The sequence below is a fragment of the Linepithema humile genome, chromosome 6, assembly GCF_040581485.1.
Source record: "Linepithema humile isolate Giens D197 chromosome 6, Lhum_UNIL_v1.0, whole genome shotgun sequence".
NCBI lineage: Eukaryota > Metazoa > Arthropoda > Insecta > Hymenoptera > Formicidae > Linepithema > Linepithema humile.
The window spans coordinates 5,591,145-5,608,846 of record NC_090133.1 but is presented as its reverse complement, the minus strand read 5'-3'; the positions used below and the strand labels follow the sequence as shown (position 1 = coordinate 5,608,846).

Sequence of the window (17,702 nt, the reverse complement as noted above, 5' to 3'; positions counted from 1 at the left end):
AAAATTTTTTATTAATTTAATAGACATGTCTTTCATCTTGTTTCAAGCTATTACTCGAATCTAATCTTAAAAGCAAAAAATGCTAAACTTTGACATAATAAATCTTTCAGTCTAAAACTTTGATCGACAAGTAAGAACATTGTTCTTGCTTCTCGTAGTTATATTTAATTAATTAATCAATTAATTAGTGTGGGTAAAATTTATCAAGTTCATCAAGTTTTATTTAATTACATTGAGCCGTTTCAACGTTCACATCTGTCAATGATTTTTCCCTATTCGGCTATGAATGTGACTCATTTTTCGTGACACAACGATCGATAAGTCCGTGGTTTCTCGCACCACGGCAAGCGCTGTCATAATTTCTTCGCCGCTCGCCAAAATCGTTTCCTCGTTAACGGAAAAGGAAATGCAATAAGCTCAAAGCCCCCGACCGCAGCGGCCGGTACTCCACGGATATTAATTGCCGCTCGTGACGAACGTTTGATTGTCCACGAATCGAATCCCCGAGACGCCCGATGATGAACGTTTCAGCGATCACGCGCTCCCTGACTTTGATTAAACGAGCAACGGTAAATATCCGCAACGCCGAGTCTCCCAAGACGCGAGGCACGGGCAAAAATCGATATTTCCCAGCGGGATCGCTTCCGTTGCGCCGTGGACTGTCATTTCTCCTAATTGCTGTACCAACCTCCGCTAATCATAATGCCGGTCGCTGCCGATTGCCGACTGCAAATCGGCCAGGCTGCTCTCCGTCGATGTCTTTCTCCTATTATTATTCCCGTAAAGAAAAAGCCGTCAGAAATGTTAATAAACATGTTCTTGCAGCGCGCGCGCGTAACGATGTCAGCATTCGATCAAACATTGACGATATTAGCGCCGAGCTGTCAACATCAATATCCCGCGGCAATAATAATTAGCACGACTGCGGTTTAATACGAACGACTACTGTTGTATCCTGTTTTGCGATTATCTATTTATCGCTATCTGCTTTGATCGTTCGAGATTCGAGGAGTAGGCGACAGGTATCGGCTCGAAGCTCGCTCGTCAATCTTATCAGACCTGTTATCCCCGTCGACCGTTAAGTCTCATGTCGATGGGCATTAAATCAGATCGCCTGCGTGCGTATGTGCGCTCGCGTATGTACACACGCCGTTGTCTCTGATTTATAGTAAACGTTGGACGGTCGCCATAAAAGCACGTGTATTCACGCTAAACGCGCGACAGTCGCTGAATGTTCAATTTGCTACGCGTGACTTGTCTGACATTAAGTACACGGGCGGAAGCGCAGTGCCAAGAGGCAGAGCCAAACAGACATGTAGCTAATGTGTAATGGCGTAATTTGCCAAGGGGCTTAATCGCATCATTGTTACTTGGCCGTTCATCGGAGTGGAATAAGCTGATCGCGTCTCAAACATCCTCGCGTAGCGACTCAGCTCGTCGACGCATGGCCGCGGAACCAAATTGCATTATGTCGTAAAATTATTAGCAGCCGGCGATAATTATTAACTGCGGAAATGACGGAGTTAATCCTCGAATGGGTACGGCAAAAGGCGGTAATATTGTCGCTGCGATAAGTTTTATGTCAAAGCTCAAATAAAATCATCTTTTCAATTACTAGAATATGAAAATTATGCTTTTACAAAAACATAAAACTGATGTCAGAAATGTGATCAATAAACCGTTATTTTTTTTTTCATTTAATCGCTGGAAATTGTTTGGAAAGAAGCAAAATTCGATTAGTTATACCAAAATTCTAAAAATATAATGTGCTAACTTTACAGAGACGCGATATGTAACACTTTTGAATATACACGTTTGCAGGCAAGGGAGTGTCAAACGCAGGCAGAAAATTCGGTCATTTAAATTTAGTCGCGTCGCATAAACATTTGCTTCGACGCGTTCGCCAAACGCGGCCCATTCCAGCGACAACAGTTCGGGACTTTTCGTTTATCCGACTGATGCACCCTCGTAAACAAATTGTTCTACAAAGTCTCGCGCAAAGCCGCGTTCCCCGAAGAGAGCCGTTTACGCGGCGAGAAAGATTCGGTGAGAGCGGCACGACGGTGTCGTCACTCATAAACAAGTCGCTGTTAATTTCGAAATAACTTGGCAGCCCGAGCCAGCTGTTGGCAACAAGCCCCTGTTGACATAACTTTGACAAAGTCGTTGACAAAGTCTCGGTGCAGCTTTTTACGAGCGCCGGGCCATTAAAAGCTGATAAATCTCTCCGGATTCGCTCTCTCTCTTTCGCTCCGGAGCCCGCGATCTCGCGCACTATTTCTATCCGACGATGCGACGCGTCGCGACGCCCGCCTGGCAGCTTGTGAAAATATCGGGTGTCTCCTGGTTAAGCCTTCTCCCCTTCACCCATCCATCGGATATATTCTCCTCCTCGCGCGGCCGTGTTTGTCAAATCGGTGGCCACCGCGGCCAAACAAACATTTCGTGCCACCCGTTAGTGACACACGACTGTCGCGCCCGCACGCGCCGTACGTGCGGGATTATTAATAGCCGTAGCGACGAACTCTTTTTCTCCGCTTCAGGGATGGATCTTACACTCTGAGACTGCGATACGAACATGGAATATACTTGTCGTCAATTTACAGATATAGAAGTTTTGATAAAATGTTAAGCATAAACGTGTTTCTTTAATAAATAATAAATCTGTCCAAAAAGATATTGCAACTCCATAGCCATTAAGGATCATTTCAAATATCAAGAACTTTGAATTTCTTTTCCAAACACCGAGAATAAACACGAAATAATCGTTCCAAGCTGGATAATTTAAAAACCTCCAGCGCAATCATCAAAATCGATTGAGACAAGCGAACGACTAGCCGCTAGGCTAAATGCCCGAGGAACGTTGACCATCCTCGCAGCCTAAAGGCATTCGTTGATTACCGAAGGAGGGTCAACGAATTTTAATTAGCAACGTTTGCGCTTCGCAAACACCGACCGATGTTCCCCCAGCAAGCATGGGCTTTGACGCAAAAATCGTCAGTAGAATCCACTTTCAACGGTAATCTCGATATGTATATAAAAAAATTTCTCCACGCAATTTAAAAATTCTAGATTTGGTTTTAATTTCTGATTTCTTTATCCAATAATTTCTGATAATGCGACAATACATTCAATGTAACAATCTCATTTTTGAAAAGGCACTCTTTAAGCGAGAATGCGAAGAATTTACGGTATTTTTAAATCATTCGGAACGAAGCGTTGTCCTAACTTGGCTCTTACGACCTTTTTTCCTCTCGGATCCGCCGATCGCTCTTCTATCTCTCTGGCGCAAAAATAAAAACCCTTTGACACGTAGTCCTCATTACGACCGGATTCCACCCAGATGGTCGCCGACGGGCGACAAAAAAGTGTCCATCGCCGGTATTTCTGGCGCGTAGACCCGCGGCCCCGTGTCGCTCGTATCTCGCGCGTCACCCGCGTGACAAATGAGACGTTGTCGTACGTTTGTTCAAATTACTACCAGCACATTCCGCGCGCTCGTTCGCCTGCCGCTCTCAACGCGCGCTTTGAAATATTAGATCCTCTTCGCTTCCTACCGTCCTCTCGCACGACAGACGCCCGTTAGTGTCAGAAATTTCGGAAAACGCGTGAAGAGAAACCTGTTTCGACGCTTCGCGAGATCGCAAGAATTGTAAGTGTACGACACATCAGAAAATATCTAATTTTTGTTTTGAAACATTATTGATTTTTTTATTAATTTGCAGCTAATTTTTCTTTGTGTTGTAAAATTAAAAATAAAAGGCTTTAATTCCAGGATGCAATTATTTAATTAACGATTTTATCGTTTACTTAATTTAAAATATAAATATTGCAGCTCTCTAAAATATTTTACATTTATAAATCCAATTATATTGAATCTATCGGCAACATATTGTCATATTTTTGTTCCATTATGCAATCAAAATTGATTTGGAGAATGAACAGAGTTTGAGTTGGCAAAAATTCAGTTTCTTGAAGGACACCTATGACATCACGATGTCAAGAGTTCTCTCATAATGATCTATGCTCTTTGACGACGATAAGTAATCTGGAATCAATTACGGACATGCGGCCCTAAGGAACTCTCCGACGCGCGCGGTAACCATCGTGCGAAAAAGAGACAGAGAGCGTAGAGAGCTTTTTAGACCGCAACAACCATTAATCACTCGCTTTTTAGCCGAAAATTCCCTCGCGTCTAGTTTACAAAACGAGGGTCGTCGAAATCGCCCCGTCACCCGGGACAAGGGTGCTGCTTTTTGTACTTTCGACGTCGATCTGTTTAACTCGCCGACTCGATTCTCGTTTCCGTACAAAACAGATCGGTCGCATCTTTGTCCTGTCGTGTCCTTCGGACAATTCGCGGATCGTCACGGATCACTCTTCGACGTCATTGCGCGACGGCGTTAATCGCCGTGAAATTCCATTTTTATATATGCAGTTTAGTAAATTACTATAATGTGGAAATAAAATATTATATATTTAACAGTTGGATTTCTCGTAGTCTTGATCTAAAACATTAAATATCAGATCATCGTGATCCATAAACATTTTTTAACGCGCGTTGAAAAAGAATTGTTATTTAAATATTCCTACACAATAATGACAAATCAAGAATCGTAAAACACACGTATATTTTAAATATGGATAATATCGAATCGAAATATCGAATCGAAAGCGTACGAGTAGAATATAATTATGTACTAAAAAGTTTCTGAGATTTACAAAATATAATCTTGTCAGTTCGACCGGGGATTTCAGTAACCGGGTACTTTATAGCTGTCATTCACGATCTAACGATCTGCTTAACACAGCGTGTCTAATTAACAGCTCTCCCTCGCGCTAAAAGTTTGCGTCATTAAGACCCGCTCATTAAGATTCAGTCGCGAATTACGCTCGCCGCCGCATCGCTTTCTCAAGAATCTCGATATCGATCTCGATCGCGGCCGACGGAACGATTCCGGCCGGTCGCGCAAAGAGTGGGGAAGATCGGTTTCGTGGCACGTCGACTGCGAAGGAGACTATCCCGGGGAAGATCGGTTTACACGAATCGAAAAGTCGCCTCCACGGCTGTCGGTGGTCTAGCTGTCACGGATAAGGACTGAAATAACAGAGACGCATTAGCGACGCGAGGATCAAAGTGCGAGTTACAGGAGAGACGAGAGAAAATAATAAAAAGAGAGTAGCGCGGGGAAGCCACCCAGGCTGTCGCGCCGTGAATTTAACGCGTACGTTAATGCCTGTCGGCCGGCCTGGACCTCGTCCTCTATAATTAGCCTGTATTGTGTTACTCACGAGCGGATTATTGCTCTCATAAACCGTTCATAAAGTTTTTCGATACGCGGGACGATGGTATCCGTCGTTGCCGTTCGCTGCTGACGGCAAATTACTTTGGCATTCGGGATTACGATTTTTCATAGAGTATTCTAAAATCGAAATCGAGAAATGTATATTGGAATGTAAAGGTATCTTGAATGTTTTAAATCTTATTTAAATTTTTTTTTACTCTCTGAGGAAGCTTAATTTATTATTAAGTATTTAATAACTAACACAGAGACAGACAAAAATTAACAATTGATAGCAAATTTGATTACATTAACAATGCTAACATTGGATAAATTCATAAACTTAATATTTGTTAATTATAATATTCCTTTTACTTGAATATACATAAAGTTTTCAGCAAAATGTAATTTAAGAAATAAGTGCTAAATGTTTCTTTGTGACTGAAGTTTGTGTAGCATAATTTCACAAATTATCGACATTTTTGTTTATCATAGTCGAAAATATACACATGTTTTAAATAGACATGTTGGTGAAGCAAAAGTGGATATTCTTATCTTGAACATATCAATACAAAAAGTATGTCTTCTTGCAAAAAAAGTATATCTTCCAAAATCAATAACTCTTAATTAAAATATTTTATTAAAAAAAAAGAGAAAAAACATTTTATGTTGCGCGAGTAAGCAATGAATTCTGCGCTTCGAGGAAGCCGGTCTCGCGTCTAACGTATTCCATGCATTTTCATTCCGCCAAATAATTACGATGCGCGCGATGATAAGTCTTATTATTATTTATCTCGTAAGCTGAATTTGCGCTTTACGGTCGCGCGCGCAGTCCGCCTCCACGCTCCAGGCATTTTAAGAAGGTTAACCGTTATGTCATCGCGCTACGTCGGGAAGGAGCCTTGAGAAGTATCGCAGGTTGTATCGCGATCGGCATGAATGCTTCGTTACCGGCGTGGAGACGCGACGACGTGTTGCGCCGCACGCCACAGGCGAACGACGCACATAAATGCATGCACGCTCGTGACTAACGATGCACCGATGATTCAAATCCGACGACGACGACGACGACGACGACGACGACGAGGATGAGGATGTCGCGGCTTTCCCGCGCGCTTATGTCCAATCCCGATCGCGCTCGTATATCAATCTCTTATCGGCCTATCATCTTAACACGAATTTTACGTGCGTAATTACTGGCGAGCGGACGTTGTAAAATGTCCGACGCGACGTGTGATTTCTAAAAATTCAACCGATCGTAAAAATTGATAACGAAGGTAAAACCACGGACTCTCCCGTTAAGTCGAAGCTACAGAACATCCTTGATGCATAATTAGCGATACATTGTTAGAGTAAAATGTGATTTTATTTTAATTTCACGCGATTTTGAAATAAGAATAAGACTTCTTGAATAAGAAGAAAAACTGTAATAACCGAAACGTCGTGTATATAAATTATTTTGATACTCACAATTAAATGAGTTTTTAAGATAAATTCATACCGAGCGACGTGCGATCTTCCTTTGAATTTATAAGCCATTATAAAGCGGCGATAAGATAAAGCCACTATTTAAGATAACAAAAACAATTGGACGCCTCGCGTATATATGACTAATAAAAAATCCTATCTCTCCAATTAAAAATCATCACGAAACACGGTGCGCGCGGCTGCGCCATTAACCATGTGGCAATCGCCATCGCGCCAATTAGCGGCGCTCTATTCTCGTTACGCTTACACCCGCATTTCGGGATCTAAGCAACGGCATTCCGTACGTTTCGCCGCACGCCGCGGCGGCAGTTAAGCCATCGCGCGCAGTAAAAGGCCCGATAGCTGGTAAAGCTCGTTAAGGTCCCGACGTCGTACACGAGCGGACCGGCCGGTCCCACAGCGGGATTTCAGGAAGCGTGTGTTCGCGGGTAATAAAGTCGCTCGGGCTGAAGCCCGACCGACGCAGAAGTGGGTTTTGTCCTGTACCGATAATGGCGGCACTTCATCAAGGATCCTCGGCCTTGAGAGCCCGCCGGTCCCTCTTTCCCGCAGGATGTTCTTCTCTCCTTCGGCCGGGAGAGAGACGACGCGGGAGGGCCATCTGTTTCGTCATTACCGGACGGGCAGTAAACCACCTCTAACCAACCGCCACCCCGTCCACCCCTTCTCGCCCCCTTGTCGTCGTCCCACGGGTGATACATCGTGTTTCCTTATTTGTCGGACGTGCTGCGGGAAAATCGTCCGAGAAAATCGAGTGATTTGTCCGGGAGGTGTTAATGGCGTCGCACACCAGTGCACACGTACGCCGCTCTTCTTCTTTTTTTCCTCACTCTGTCGCCCCCTAAGCCCGACCGACGTTGTATCGCAAGGCGTTGAGTGTCGCGAAAGATATAGTGCGTAGGAGTCTCGAAATAAATTCTTTTCTTAATTTACAGATCGTTTTACGCGAGCTAAAATATCAAGATCAATATATTCATCGTTCACGACAACAGCTAATGCATTTTTTTCAGCGAAAAGCGTACGCGATACCTTTATTTTTAGAGAAGACACTTTTCTAAGAGCCACGACATCGCCGTTTAATCGTGCCGCGGCCACATTTCAAGCCGGATGCTTTAGGCGGATCGCGCGCCGTTAGTCGAGCTATTCCAAGCACCGACGACAAGTTCACTTCGGAGCGGCGGCCCCGGGAGGGCCGGGGGATGGGCCGCGCGAGAGAAGACGTGCCACGGATAATGCGGCGAGAGAATATCTTCGGGAGCCGTGAACCTGTCAATAAGGTGGATTCCTCTGGCGGCTTCTTCCCGTTCGGAGAACGTCGGAGGAGAGCGAGGGCGGCGTGAAAGAGGTGCCGCTTACACAACGACGCGGCTAGACGAGAAGAGGAGAAAGAAAACGTGAAACACGCTCGATGAAGAGGGGAAATCCGCGACGGGAGATGTTCGTGTTCCGTGTGTCCGTGCGCGAACGTGTGTGGGTTCGTGCGCCCGCCGCGCGCGTCCCCGCGAGAGCTCGGAAGCCCGTCTCGCCCTGCTCGCCGTGACTTGCAGCTCGATTTCTGGTCCACCGAACAGGCTGGGATACACAAGCCGCGGCGTTGCTTTTCTTCGAATGCCGTATCGGGCTGCGGGGAGAGAGAGAGAGATGCCCGGTGCCAGTCATTAGGCTGTATCGTGTGAGAGATCGTTAAGAGGGAAGCGCTCTCGAAAAGGAGTGCGTCAATACTGCGCGCGAGCGCGCTTCGTCACGTCCGAACTTCACTTAGTTTCTACGCCACGACGACGTTATGTAATTACTGCACGCGGAAAAGAGTTTGCGCTCGCTGTCTTGATGATACTCTGCTCTCCCGGTCGTGTTTCGCTTTCCGTTCTTGGGGAAAGCATATCGGTCGCGTATCGAGTATCCTGCTGGATAATGCGAGATACATTAATGCTATCCCGTTAATTGTTCAAAGCGTGGAAGTATATCGTGCAGTAGTGCTGTATCACTTCGACGACTAAGACATTTAAAATATAGTATTATAAATAGACGTTTATAATCCTATAATAAAAAATTCGATCATTTAAAAATTAAAGATGTTTAGTTAAAGAAAACACTGTTTTGTCTTTGAATTCAGACAAAATCTATGATTCAACAGACAAATTGAAACAAATATCTGTTTAAAAATATAATTTCTAATTTAAGTTTAGGTACTTTAATTTCTTTACGTAATTACTTCACATCGACCATTTGTAATCTCTATCGCATTCGATAAGCTAAAAAAAATATGCGAAAAGAAAATGTAAATAAATAAATACTTTCTCATGCGATAAAATCGGACGCTTGTCAAATGTAATACAGTGATGAGAATTTTTCAAAGTCACGTTTTTCAGATTCTTCGTTTGCCGGATGGCGATCGCATCGAATTATTTCCGCCGATGGAACGTATCATCATCCGGCGTGAGACCGTAAATCAGCGATCTCCGCGGCACGGTCGCCGTGAATCGACTAATCTCCCGATTCACACGAGGCAAGGACGTGGAACGGCCTCTTGAAAGGTGCGACGGCTACCTCACGAGAGGACCCCGAGTCTCCACTCGTCGTTCGCCGCATTTACAATCGTTAGCCACGCCGTTGCCCACCACGGGAATCGTTTAGCGTAATTACGGCTCTTGTCACTAGCGGCGGCATCTCGCCCTCCTGCCTACCTTCGTCGTCACCTCGACTCGAATGTAGCCTGTTTATTTTTTGATGCGCGCCGAAGAGAGAAGAGGAGAAAGAGAAGCTCGACACCCGGTATCAAGCTGACGGATACGCTCGACGGACGGACCCTCGGCATTCCATTGCGACGACACTAAGCTCGCCGGCGGGATGTATCGTGACGACACGATGAATTCTATCGCTCCGCGCTCTCGTCCCGGAGCATCTTGCACTCTCATCCAGAGCGATGGAGAATGTGGACCGTATAACTCCGCGCATTAACTCTCTCGCCCGCGCGCGACGTCGGACAGCTCCGTGACTGTTATAAATTACAGGTGTAAATGCGCGCGGAAAAGAAGGATGAATAAGAGAAAACACGGCCTCGTACCGTCGTTGTACGGCGTGTTTCGGATTAATGCTTAAGTGAGTGAAGAGATAAACTTCTACTAGATACGACTGTTTACTCTTTCAAGGTAAAATTCAACTCGCACGTTGTCAGCGAAAAATATGTAAAACCGCAAAGGTGAATACTATTTATACATGTAGTAATTAATGTAGTTTGTTATTAATAATTACTCTGCAAGTACTACAATAATAAGTAATTATTTATTAATACCATATAGTAACTAATCGAATATCAGGAAGTAAAAATCTAAAGTGTGCAAGTTGCCCGCAATTCGGAACGAGATAATCGCGCACTTCGCTACATTTCCCGCGGTTGCAAGCGAATCTCAACAATTGTGGCTGAATAGAAGCGTAATTTAAAATTACTGGACTAGTTTGTATCGAATTCCGGCGCAATAAGCATGATTGCAATTTGCCGAGTTTCGACCACACGTCCACAAACGTCGAGTATTGATCGCGAAACGGATCTCCGCAACAGTCGTCCTGTTTGTAACGCACAATCGAAGAAATAGAAAGTGCGTGCGTCGTAATTCGATTGATTCGTTGCACGACGCGACTCGCACGGGATCGCACTTCGGGCACTTTGTCAGCGTGATAGTTGCAATTTGCAAGATTAAACGCGACGCGTGGCATAATTAAAATCGGTCGAGACGCGGACGGCGCCAGGAAAGGATCGACGCAACTTGATCGTCGGGTATCCGGCAATTTGCGATGAAAAAGAGGACTTCCCGATCTAAGATACCGAACCCTTCGCGCGACCGTCGGCACGTCCTCGTGGAAGCTTCATTAACCGACTTTAATTACCTACATTGGCGATCGAGATCGTTGTCGCGAGTGCCGGATAGCGACGACCGCGCGAATAGACATCGCTCGGAGCGTCGCCCTGGCCGCGCGAACAGTCATTTATCAACTTGATGGCAATTATTGTAATTAATATCGCCGGCAGCGTGATTCGCACTAGCGGATGTCGCGGTGCCTATTTTTGTTTCGATGTCATCCCCGGTTCATTCCCGGCGGCGTTAATTGTTGAATCCAGCGACGATTAATGACCGCGACAATTAAAAACGCGCGCGCATGCCAACGAAAACTCGTGCTGTATCGGTTGATTTTATTCTTTTTAATATTTATTAATTAAATTTAAAAAATTTAATATCATCAAAATGTATAAATATAAAATACGTTTTAAATTCAATGTTAATTTGAATCTCTATTAGAATCTTTAATCAATTAACGCAAAATCGATATTTCTATAAATAAAATTCGGGGAACTGTATGTCGCGATTTTTCTTCTCTCAATTTTCAAGTACGTCGTTTAATAAATCACTCGCGCCCGTGTTGTCGACATGAAGTGGACAAAGAGATGGTCCACAGAGACTGAACAAAGCAATAACATTAATCCGGGACACTGCCATGGCGAGAGAGCTCGTCTACTCGCGGTCGCCGCGAGTCCATGCAAGGTCTCGAAGAGTAATCCCTAGCGGTCGAGCTTCTGGATGCCCGGTATAAAGCAAATTCGTGAAATGAACTCGGAACTTACCTTCCTCAGCCACCCCTGGTCCACGTCCGTTCTGGTCACGAGCTGTCTCGGCTCTGTCGCGGTTTGTCCCTCGACGAGATGCGGTCTGGACCCGGGACCTTCCACCATGGCGTCTGTAATTTTAATAAGCCGTATTACGAGACCTTACGTAAGGAAACTACCTTTGCTTGAATAAAGCGGTGGTACAAAGAGTCAATCCATTTTCGCACGAGCCTCAAGTCTTTAAGTACAAAAAGGGAAACACAAAGTATCTTCATCTATATCAATTCATTTAATGTACAATATTTAATTGTAGCTTTAGTAAGAATGTATGCTGTTTCTCAAATCAACACACTTTAATAATATTTTAAGTTCTAAATGTGGTGTTTGACTTTAAAAAATATTACTGAAGTGAAAAGACTTGCTTTAAGATGCGTCGATTTTTTAAATAAATACATGTTAAACAAAATTTTATATGGAATATTTGTATTTAACGATTAGATGGCTCGATCAAAAACACTCACGAAATACTGTTCAAAAATCTAATGGAACAGATAACTCCACGAGGCTGACACCATTTAATTAGTGGATTATACATTTGTTATGTCGTTTCATTACGATATAAGGGGTGCGTCGGGAACAAACGCGATATCGCTTTAATGAATTTCCAGCGGGACGTCAGGAGGCGTCATCCCTACCGCAGAAGGCGGTTAACCGGGGATTAAGTGGGGTAATCTGCGGCATTTTTTTTCTCCCGAACGACCAAGATTTTTATGCCTAATTAATCGCCATAAATCCAGGGGAACGACGAAGGATTACGGCGAAATTTGCGCGAAAGCGTCTTTCAACCGGGATGATTAAATGATTTGTGGATACAGGCAGAGGATGCTTCACGCCTCGTAATTGCGTTTAAGCGCGCGTCGCCGTATATCATTGACTTTTCAGGCAGGAGGGGCTTCTTCAGATAAGTACAACTTCGGCAAATCAGCCGAGTTATAAATTACTTATAATGTGTTAGTGCCTGAAATATTATTCAAGTATTGTACTCAAAATGTTTAAAAACAAAAAACACGCGACAGGGAAATTACAATGTGACTTTAACAGTTGTCACAGCAGCGGCAAACAAATGCATTCAGATGGCGGTGCAAAATTCTGCGTGTGGAAAATTCAAGACGGCTGAAAATACTTCTCGCGAGTCCTTGTACATCGCGTACCTCGCTCTGCCTTTCGTCCGCATTTATCAATTAGACGAGCCCCGCGCAAGGTACGCCCCGGAAAGTCCCGGCAAGCCGGCAGCAAGAAACTGCAGGAGCCCAAAGTTATCCGCGAAGTTTCGAGTGCAGAGCCAGTTGATTTATCGGGCTCATTACTGCCAGGAAAGAGGGAGGACTACAGCAACAGCCACCCCCCAGCGGCGTGTTTTACAAGACGGCATTAATTGCTCGAATTAAATATGCACCTCTCTCTGCGCCGTAATTTATTTCGGTTTCTTGAAGCGCTTTAAGTCGCCGGGGAAGCCGGCGCTCCAGCGGCATCGCCGTCGCTTTCCACGGACGTTAATAATGGGCCCGCGAGATATTAATTGACGTGGCTGCCGCGGAAGGTCCTCTCGATGTTTTAATCCCGGCCGCGATTTTTTTCACTTTGTTTTTTAGTTACACGCGTTGGCTCGCCGGCGCAGCGTGTCGTCGTGTTGTAAATCGACAGTCCGCTTTTATCCCTTTAACCGTTTATTACGTTAACATTGTTACTTCGGTTTACGCTAAATTGTATTCCTAACACGCGCGCGCGCGTATTATGTACGCCATAATAATCCTTCGCAAATTTTATTTTTATTTTGCGTGTTTTGAATTAACTGCAAAGCACATAAGAAATGCTTTACTTTATTTTTCTCAATAATTAATTAGCACGTCAAATGCGTTGACAATCTTATTATAAAGAATAATGTATTTCGGAGAAGAGCGTTAAGACAATTAAGCAAGAGATGAATCTCTTTAGGCAATCAATACTCGAAGACGCGAAGTCTGCGTCGGCGAGGAGATGTTAATCGAAATGCCTGGTCGAGCTTACGTTACTCAAATCGAATAATCTGATTGGGACGAACGATAAGAGTGAGGAAGTTTATAAGGCGAGGATGCGAACAGCGCGAATGAAACGTCGAGCGATCCAATCGGCAACAAGGGGAACGAAGCACATGTAATCCGCCGCGCTAATCAGTGAAAATGCACTTTTCAGGCAAGACTACGCAGTCTTACGTGGGGCAGAAAGAAATGAGGATTGCGCGGGAAAATTTCATAAACTGCAAACGAAGATAAGATTGCGAAGATGCGATTCCATCCGAAAAAAATACAATAGCAAATAATATTGAAAATGTAAATAAAATTAAATCAATGCGTTGTTGGAGAAATGTACGTATTTCACACGTGAATAAATTTAATTCAAATCACGAAGAAAGTAAAAAATAACACGAAATTTTTCTATATTAACAAAATTGAAGAGTCAGTTAATTTACATGACTTGCGAAATAAAAACTAAAGACGAGAGAAAACGTGGGAAACGATGTATGGGAGGAGACAGAGATGCGCAGAATTCGTTCCTCCCAATTGATCGGATCTCCGCGGCAATGGGCGATTCCCTCCCAACTGCGATGTAACTCGACTGCAACAATCTTGCGCGACCGCATGTAATCGCTTTTTACATTCACGTGGCGGTTATGTCGGGCCCATTATCCGACGATACCGCATCCTAGGTAGAATCACTCTCTTATCCGACACGTTACCGACGTTAACCGAGGATAATCGGCTCCTTCGGCCGGCGTAACGTCCGAGGGTACGGACCTTCCGGTAGAGCTTCTCGCCGTCAGTGGGGGGTTCATCGTCCTCGTACGCGATCGCTTATCCCGGTAAGGTACCCCGGGAACGAGGCCCCCCGAGATCGAGTCCGCGGCACGTACCGGCCGATTTTTCCGTCGCGGGCACCGGGGCACCGATCCGCGAACACGCACGGCCAGCATGGACATGAAAATGCATGTAATTAGCTGAAATTGATGTTGAACGCGAGCGCGGCCGCGCTCAATTTTAATCGGCTGTCGTATGATAATTACGCGCGGCTGGGCACCCCCCGACCCGCGCCGGATAAATCATCTCTCGGCCGCTCGCGCAACGATTCCCAGGTATTCATTTACTTCGTATTAATCAATGCGCGAAATTGATTACGGCTAGTCGCTCTCGCCGGTAACGAGGGTGCGCGGCACGACGGGGCCAAGGAGGAGACCGGGGGGACGCCGGCACGGAAGAGGGCACGGATCGCCCGAGACGCGGGGGGCTGCCCAGCAGCCGGAACGGTCGTCACGCAGTCCTCTCCCGCGTTCGCTCGGTCAACCGTGTAATTTTCGACCTTCGCTTTCCTCTACGGCAGATATCACGCGAGGATGCTAAATCCTCATCGAGCCGCCGCTCTTTGTCCGTACGCGTATGGTTTCATATGAATATACATATATCTTTAGGAATCTCTCTGCGTATCTCTGTTCGATCTTTCGACTCTTTCCTTTTAACTCTTCCTCCCAGTTGCTCTTTTGTATGTACAAGTATCTTCGCTCACATCTTTCCTTTTGACGTCTCTATCTTTCGCGTATCTTAAAATTTAATTCACCAAGTTATTAATATTGTTTCCGCAATAGTCTCTCTCTTTCTCACTGATGTTTACGTAATAACATTCATGGTGAATCAATTGACAGAAAGCAAAAGTAAAATAAAAAATTACAAAAGTAAATGTCACTGTTGCGCAAGAATGCGTCGTGAAATATTCGCAAGACAACTGTTTATTTTTTGCTTGTCTCGATCCACACAGCCTCGCGTAGTATCGTAAGAATGAATCGGATTTCCAATCCGAGAGTTGTCACGATTCAGCAGAAACGACTCCTACCGCGAATCGCGCAACCGTTCTCGAAAAAGAATAAAAAAAGATCGCGCCGGGCGCGCGCTGATTTGCGAAATTGTTCAGCAAGGGATGACGAAATCGTGCCGATCCGGACACTTCGTGACAGCCAACAGGCAGTAACAGCGGTGACCTACGACCTTGAGTATCTTACATTGTGGGCGAATACTGACGACTCCATCTCCCGAGCAACCGATATTGTATATCTAGGAATCCGACGAGACCATTCGAAGCGAAGATGAAGCGAGCGATACGGTAGCGTCACGACGTCGCCAAAGATAAAAATAGTGAACGGTGATGCTCAATTTCGCAAAGGCTTACGTTTTTTTTTCTCTATCCAAAATCGCAATTTTAGAATTTCCAAATTTTCCGAGCTCTGATCGAAGTAGTTTCTAGCCAAGTTTATGATTCATGTCGAATAATGCGGACATTACTCATAGGACATTCCCAGTTCAAGTCGCCAATGATAGATCGCAACAGGAAGTTGACCTCTGACCTCCTCTCTTACGGGGAATTCGATTCGACCGAACCCAGAATAAATTTCTCGGCAGACAGAACGCCGAAGAATCAATGCATTTCGAGCGCGAGCGGAGAACGGCGGGGCAATACCGGTGTATTACAGGTCCCGGGCGGCCTTGGCTAGAAAATCGACGCTAATGGAATCAATTAGGCGTGAATTAATATTGACAGATTTATTGACTCGCCTTTTGTAAGCGTCGCGGCCGCGGCCCGTTACGCGCTCGCCGATTTATAACTGAAAGGCAACGTTCCACCTCTCTCTTTCTCTCTTCCTCTCTCTCTCTCTCTCTTCCTTCCTCATAGTAGTGCGCACGTTAACGCATAAATGCTATCATACGCGTGACAAGTGCGCCCGGCGCAAATTTCCATGCAATATTAATTACGAGCGAGCGTTACCGTCGCGTACGCCCGAATTAACCCATTTTCGTTCGTCTTTTTTTTATGAGAAGGAATTGAGCAATTAGTACAAGTAATTATCGCTTGTATAAAACGATCCGCGCACCAGGACGTGTTCGGCCGACATAAATTTTTACAACGCTAAAGTGGCTATAAAACTTATTTTTCTTTCTCTCTCTCTCCTTCTCTCCGGCCGTTTAAACGCGATTATCCTGATGTCGAATATTACTTAGGAGCCATTCTACGTTTCCGATAAGTACCGCGAAATTGCTTAAGGACACTGCGGCACCGATTCCGCATGCGGTCGTTTGCGATCGATGCGTGCGGTCCTTGCGACGCGTTGATCAAACCGCAGAAATTTTAATGCAAATGCACGACGATCGTATTTGCATATCGTTATTTATATACGTCCGCAGCTCCACGCCTTTCCACCGCTGAACACAGGCAAAATTTTTCATGCGGTGCGCCGAGCGCAGCGGCGCTTTTATCTTATTCGCGCAATTTTACGCATTAATTCGATAGCACGCCGTTATCGTTAAAGCGCGTGCCTTAAATGCGGTGAATCGCGAAATTTTGGTAGGCGGCCCGCTCGGGTTTCGTGCGCGCCGCACTTAATTCCCTCCTCTTCGGCAATATTATGAAAATGCATACGTCGGGCCCCGTTACACGCCGGGACGCAATCGTTTGCGTAATTTGTAATTGCGTACGCGAGCCACATGCGGGATTAACGAGCGGGCCCATTAAATTTAACAACCGTTGACTTCGCGTCCGCGAAACTGCAGAAGGCGGCAGCTCACGATCCTGTTAGTCGCGAAAAGAGAGGAAGCTCCGCCGCTTCTATCGCCGTAGCGTCGAGTTTACGCGGTTCACTACGCCCGATGATTATCCCGGATGAATCATTCGCGGTGAAAAAGAAAGTAAATCCTGCAAACAACGTTTTTACAAAAATAATCGTTTTTTTTTACAAAAATAATCGTTTTTTTTTTTAAATAAAACAAATGGAACCGCTTGTCTATGTTTTTGCGCTTAACATAATTTTTCGAAATAAATTTAATTAGAAATAATATTCATTATTCTCGTTCGCAAACTCATGGTGACGTTCAGCAAAGTCACAAGCGAGATAGACGCGAGCATCGAGTAACAAACTAACGAGAAGGCTGCCAAACGTATCGTGCTCGCGCGAGATGCCTTAAATCGTAAACTGCCGAACGACCAATTAAAACCACTAACGTCAACTCTGTCCCCTGCGTGATGTCATCAAAGAGATTTTGCCGCCGAGTAACATCCGTGCGCAATTACACTCAAGTTTGTCGTCGCCAAGAATTCTTCTCGAAATAAACTCCTTTCACGCGACACGAGTTACGCAGCAGATGCATACATCGTAGATGCATATAGACAGTCTAATCTTTTAGCTGTGTTTTTAATTATATTTGTGCATCTTTGCTTTCTTCCATGCTAGTGTAATGATAAAGAAGAAACGTAAT

General features: G+C 44.9%; 1 protein-coding gene across 2 annotated transcripts in view; it reads right to left on the bottom strand.

Moving 5' to 3' along the window:
* The window catches only part of disco-r (disco-related), a 378,404-nt gene that overhangs the window by 303,835 nt on the left and 56,867 nt on the right, over positions 1-17,702 (bottom strand). For both annotated transcript variants that reach the window (XR_010890593.1, XM_067356512.1), the window contains exon 3: positions 11,389-11,501. Coding sequence is in view for 1 of the 2 variants with exons in the window: in XM_067356512.1 (XP_067212613.1) it covers positions 11,389-11,496 (108 nt within the window). In the remaining variant the exon portion in view is untranslated. The remainder of the gene's footprint in view (positions 1-11,388; positions 11,502-17,702) is intronic.